The sequence below is a fragment of the Coptis chinensis genome, chromosome 2, assembly GCF_015680905.1.
Source record: "Coptis chinensis isolate HL-2020 chromosome 2, ASM1568090v1, whole genome shotgun sequence".
In the NCBI taxonomy this organism is placed as follows: Eukaryota; Viridiplantae; Streptophyta; class Magnoliopsida; order Ranunculales; family Ranunculaceae; genus Coptis; species Coptis chinensis.
The window spans coordinates 90,682,865-90,688,090 of NC_141457.1; the positions used below are offsets into that span (position 1 = coordinate 90,682,865).

At 39.6% G+C, this 5,226-nt stretch overlaps 1 protein-coding gene across 1 annotated transcript; it reads right to left on the minus strand.

Annotated features, from left to right (window-relative positions):
* Nucleotides 1–3,877: 3,877 nt before the first annotated feature.
* On the minus strand, nt 3,878–4,426 carry LOC147518847 (uncharacterized). The gene has a single exon (XM_086594027.1). The coding sequence runs from the start codon at nt 4,424–4,426 to the stop codon at nt 3,878–3,880; it is 549 nt and encodes a 182-aa protein (XP_086450153.1).
* Between the last annotated feature and the right edge of the window lie 800 nt (nt 4,427–5,226).

Genomic DNA, 5,226 nt, shown 5'->3' on the forward strand with positions numbered 1-5,226 from the left:
ACGTGGACTACCAAGACATCATTATGTGGGAGGCACACCTTGTTGAGGTCGGCTTCAGTGAAGGCCGGTGATGTCTCCTGAGCTGCGGCCATTTGTGCATGGGATGGGGGGACACTTGTGAGCAGAACTGGTAGACTTCGTGAAGGGCGCCTACGCGTCTCCTTTTCTCTCTGGAGGTCATGACCGAGTCATCTTGGAAGTTGATCATGTTGATGGTTCTGTTGGTGTCTCTGTCGAAGGAGTGCTGGCGACGCTCATGACGTGATCGTTCATTTGAACGTCTTCTTGCACAAGAATGAGCTTTGTTGCTCGGGCATGGTGGAGTTTGGCTTCGCTCTCTGTGAGCCATAAGTTTGTGATGCAGGTTGCCATCGGATATATCAGTATAATGTTTGATATGCCTTGCCTCGATGAGATCTTGAAGGTAGTACTTTAGCCCCCGGCATTCGTTGGTCTCGTGGCACTTTGCTTTATGGAAAGCACAGTACGGCTTCCCTGGTTTGTCCTCTGGCCGCTTTACCTCAAGTCGGTAATAGGCTGTGTTTTTTATTTTCTCCAGTATATAACTTGGAGATCTTGTAAGCACAACGAACTCTCTTTTGGTTTGGTTTCTGGTGCTGGTCTGCTGATCCTGTTGCCTGGGTTGCTTGTTGGAAAATGGGGCGTTACCTGAGATTGCAGCAACCTCACCTGCTGTCTTCAACTGTTCTTTCTCAAGGCCTTCAGCAAGCTTGATGTACTTCTCCACGCGTGTGTACAGTTTGGCCAGCGTTTCAGGGTGCTCTTTCATCAGCGATCTAGACAGATCAGTGTTTTTTCTAATCGTGTTGGTGAAGGCTACTGTGGCAAACGACTCCTTGAGGCCGCTCTCCATGGACAATAGCTCTGTCTTAAAACGTCCCAGGAAGGTGCGAATTGGTTCGTCACTCTTCTAAGACAATTGGAAGAGTGAATTGAGGTCAGCTATCTTACATCTGTTGTGGACGTATTGGCTTGCGAACTGGTCTGTGAACTTTTCGAAACTGTCTATTGAATTTGGTCCTAGCGAGTAGAACCAATCGAGAGCTCCGTCTTTTAAGCTTGTTGGGAACAAGTAACACTGCAGGTGGTCGAACTCCTGCGCACTGTAGAGTGCAAGGCTCTGAATGTAGCGAGCTACGTGCTGACCAGGGCACGTGCTGTGGTCGTACATTGAGAACCAAGGCTAAATGAAATCCTGGGGGGAAGATTTATTAAGTACCTCGAGCATGAACGGGGATGCTCGGTACGTCTTCAGCATCTTTTAGACGACCTGAGTGGCGTCTTTCTTCCCAGTGCTCAGTTCGATCTGTTGGGAGAGGTTGTTAATTTGCTGGTTGACCTTATTGATCCCGTCCTCAGCAGTAACCCCGTTCGGGCTCTGGGACTCGACCTGGGTTTTGAGAGCGGCGTTTTTCTATTGGAGCTGAATGATGCTACCGTTCATGGCTTCCATTTGGGTAGCCATAATCTTCTGTTGCTCTTGGAGGCTTTCCATGCTTCGTGGGCTTGAAAATTGGCAATTCTAAGAAGATGGTTGGAAGTAATGTAAATTTTGAGTAGATAAATTTTCAAGAAATTCGATCCACAGACGACGCCAATGTAAAGGTTATATTTCGTTTAACCTTACAGGTGTAGGTAATTTGGAGGAGATAGAATGGTTGATTAGGTTTGACCGAGTTCGTATGGACGAACTGCCTACGTATCAAGTTCTCTCTTTGGGGGGAACTTGAATCAAGGTCAAATGTAGTTCCTCATCCTCTTAATATAGGCAAGGGGTTCGCGCCTCCGGCTCTTTCGCGTCCGATCAGATCTAGGTCTTCAGGCCATGATGACGAGTTAAGGACATTTATGGTGAAGCGTGCCTGAAGCTCCGATCTTGATGATGGTATTTAAGACTTACGTTACTGTCTGTTGGTGTGAGCGAGAATCTGGGAGATCACTGTTCAAGAAAGGTCGTTCGTGTGTAGCGAGTCACTATGAAGCAAGCTTGTGTGACGAAGACTTCAGGTCGGTTGACTACTGATTAGTCAGATCGATTGCCATAGTTGAGTCGCTATGAAGCGAGCTACGAGGACGAGGATCGAGGGTCGATCTGTATTCATGTCGGTGCTGGACACGTGCTTGATATTCATTGGATGTGAATATTACTCCCTCACAGTTGTGTTGTCATTTGCCTTATTTTTTTTAAAGATCAGTTGATCATTTACAAAACTGAATTTATTAGCTGAGGACTTGATGATTTATACATGTATAAATTTTATTTATCTGATTATTTGTGCATTGATTAATTTGTAAATCATGGTGTGATATTTTAGGTCCGAAAACATTAACCAACTTAATTCGTATTAATTTTTTAGGTTATTTTTTTGGTTTTCGTTTCGTTTCTAACAAGAAATCCGACTCATTTATATAAAAATATTGAATTTTAGGTGTTTTGATCTAGTGTGTGACTTTGCTTAGAAATTGACTTCATCTTATTGATGAAGTTCTTATTAACCATGCGATTAATTTTTTATAATATGGAAATTTTATTGATAATGAGTTTTACATATAATTAAGACAAACGTAAATAAGCTGCATCGCAAGTCCTTTCTGAACGATAAATCCTATCCTCCTAAATAATACAAACTCGTTAGAACCAGTTGTTATTATGTTACTATACATAATCAACATTCTGCAATTCTCAATAAAATTTGTTTCAAACCCTAGTTGATCAGATCATATCCATCAGTTTCGAAAAATTGTTATGTAACCTTTATAAACTCTGAATTGTAATAACATATTAGAATCTATAGTGATCCCACCCATTTTATGTCATATTCCCTTTTTTTTTTTTCCATAAAAGATACAATTTCTCCTTAATCTCATATATATATAACTTGTATATATATTGTTAGAGCATTTCTAGGTAGAGGTAGTATCACCTTCAAATTTTAAGGCGAAATTTGAAGAAATTGGACGCAAATTTTGACAAACTCTAGGTGGTCGCAAATATCGGACGCAAATTTTAATGTATGGTCTACCACGGCGCCAGTACTTGTCGCGCACATTACCAATGTCGTGTGCTATCGAGTAGAAAGTCAGGAATTTCACAAATTGCTTCATTCTCACCCAACACTCCAAAACTATCTCCACAACCATTTTATTTTACCATGGTTTCTTTTTCATTATTGTAAAAAACTAGCCAACATACCGACGTTGGCGAATCAACTCAACAATCATGTTATTTTGATACACTCGATCAAGAGAGGTGCCAAATTTGCACCTCAAGAAAACACCTTGCGTTATCATGTAAGTATCTGAATGCAAGGTGTCCTAAAGCACCACATTGCCAAGGTTATATGCTCATATATAGAAGTTGTAACGAAGATGGTGAAGAAGTAAGATTTTTGAAATGCATGTATGATATATGTCCTGGTATAGAATATATATGGAGACAGTTTGTTGATATGTACATGTCGTGGCGAGGATGATCATTGGTATAGGTATTGCCCCTATGCACAGATACCATGCCCAAATGGTTGTGATGGTGTTAGAGAACTGAAAAAGTTCGCGAACCTTAAATGAAAAGGTCTTGATCTATTGAAGTATTTAGTGTGTGAAAAATGTGAGTGGTTGGATGCTATAATAGAAAAGGTTAAGAGTTGGTTAATCATTTTATTTTCTATGACTATGTAACGTAATATATTTTTTTAATATGAATAAACTTTTATTTTATATAAATATATGTTAGTTTAAATTAATATATATATATATATATATATATATATATATAATAAAATAGAAATTGATTAACATTGTTTATTGATGATTAAGAATAAACATGCATCTACGAAATTAAATTAAATTACAACAATCAACATCGGTCACCCCTAATGCTCCATAGATGCTCGACAAGGTTGTTTTTAAGTCTATCATGCATAGTCTTTGATTGAACTCGTAGAGTCCCTTCAATGTAGTGTTCCCGAGTAGGTGGGATCTGTGGTTGCCCTTTTGGATTAGGAATGTACCTCCTCATTTCATAATTTTTATTCTTAGCTCCGATTATCATATTGTGCAATATGATACATGCTCTCATAACAGTACCCATTGTCTCCACATGCCATAATTTGCAATCTTTTGCCAAAATCCCAAATTTAGATTGCAAAACCCCAAAAGCTCTTTCAATATCTTTCCTTACAGCTTCTTGCATCGTTGCGAACCACTTCGTTTTTAGAGCATTAGGTTTTGAAATTGTTTGTATAAATACTGCATAGTCAGGATAGATACCATCAGCTAAATAATAACCAATATTATAACTATGTGGATTTACATCAAAATAAACAAGTGGAGAAGTACCATTGATCACGTGCTCAAATACTGGTGAGTTGTCCAACACGATGATGTCATTGTGTGACCCTGGCATTCCAAAGAAAGAATGTCATATCCACAGGTCTTCAATTGCAACAGCTTCGAGAATAACAGATGGTTTTCCAGAACGACCACTGTAATAAACACTTTGCCATCCAGTTGGACAATTATGCCATTCCCAATGCATGCAATCAATGCTTCCCAACATACCCGGCCATCCACGTTTGGCAGAATGTGCAAGCAAGCGTTATGTATCTGCAATATTTGGTCTTCGCAAGTAGACTGGACCGTACAATTTGATAATTGCATAACAGAAATGCCTCAACACCTGGTTTCCAGTTTGCTCGAAAATGTATAATTGATCGTCAATTTTATCAGCCACCGTACCATAACCAAGAATACGCAAAGCTGCAGCCACCGTGATCAGAGGATCTATACCAGGTTTACCAGCATTGTTAAATTTAGGATGAAAGTACTTAAATTGAGTCTGAATATCGTTGAAGATGTGAAGGAATAAAGATTTTTTCATATGAAAACGCCGTTTGAAATCCTCTTTTGGAAAAACAGGACGATCGACGAAGTAGTTGGCCTTCAAGATTTCCAAAGTCAAAGCATAGTTTCTATGTTTCACTTTTCGACCCTTCTTTGAACCACCATGTGGTGCCTTGGGAGCATGTACTTGTGCTTGTGCAAGTACAACCAAATGGTGCTTTATAAGGGGAATGCCGTTAACAAATTCTTCATCAAGACTATCTGCCAAGTCTTCTGCCGGAGAAGATGAAGAAGAAGACGACGATAAAGATGAAGATGAAGATTGAAGGGGGAAAATCTCATACACTTCATGATCCAATTTTT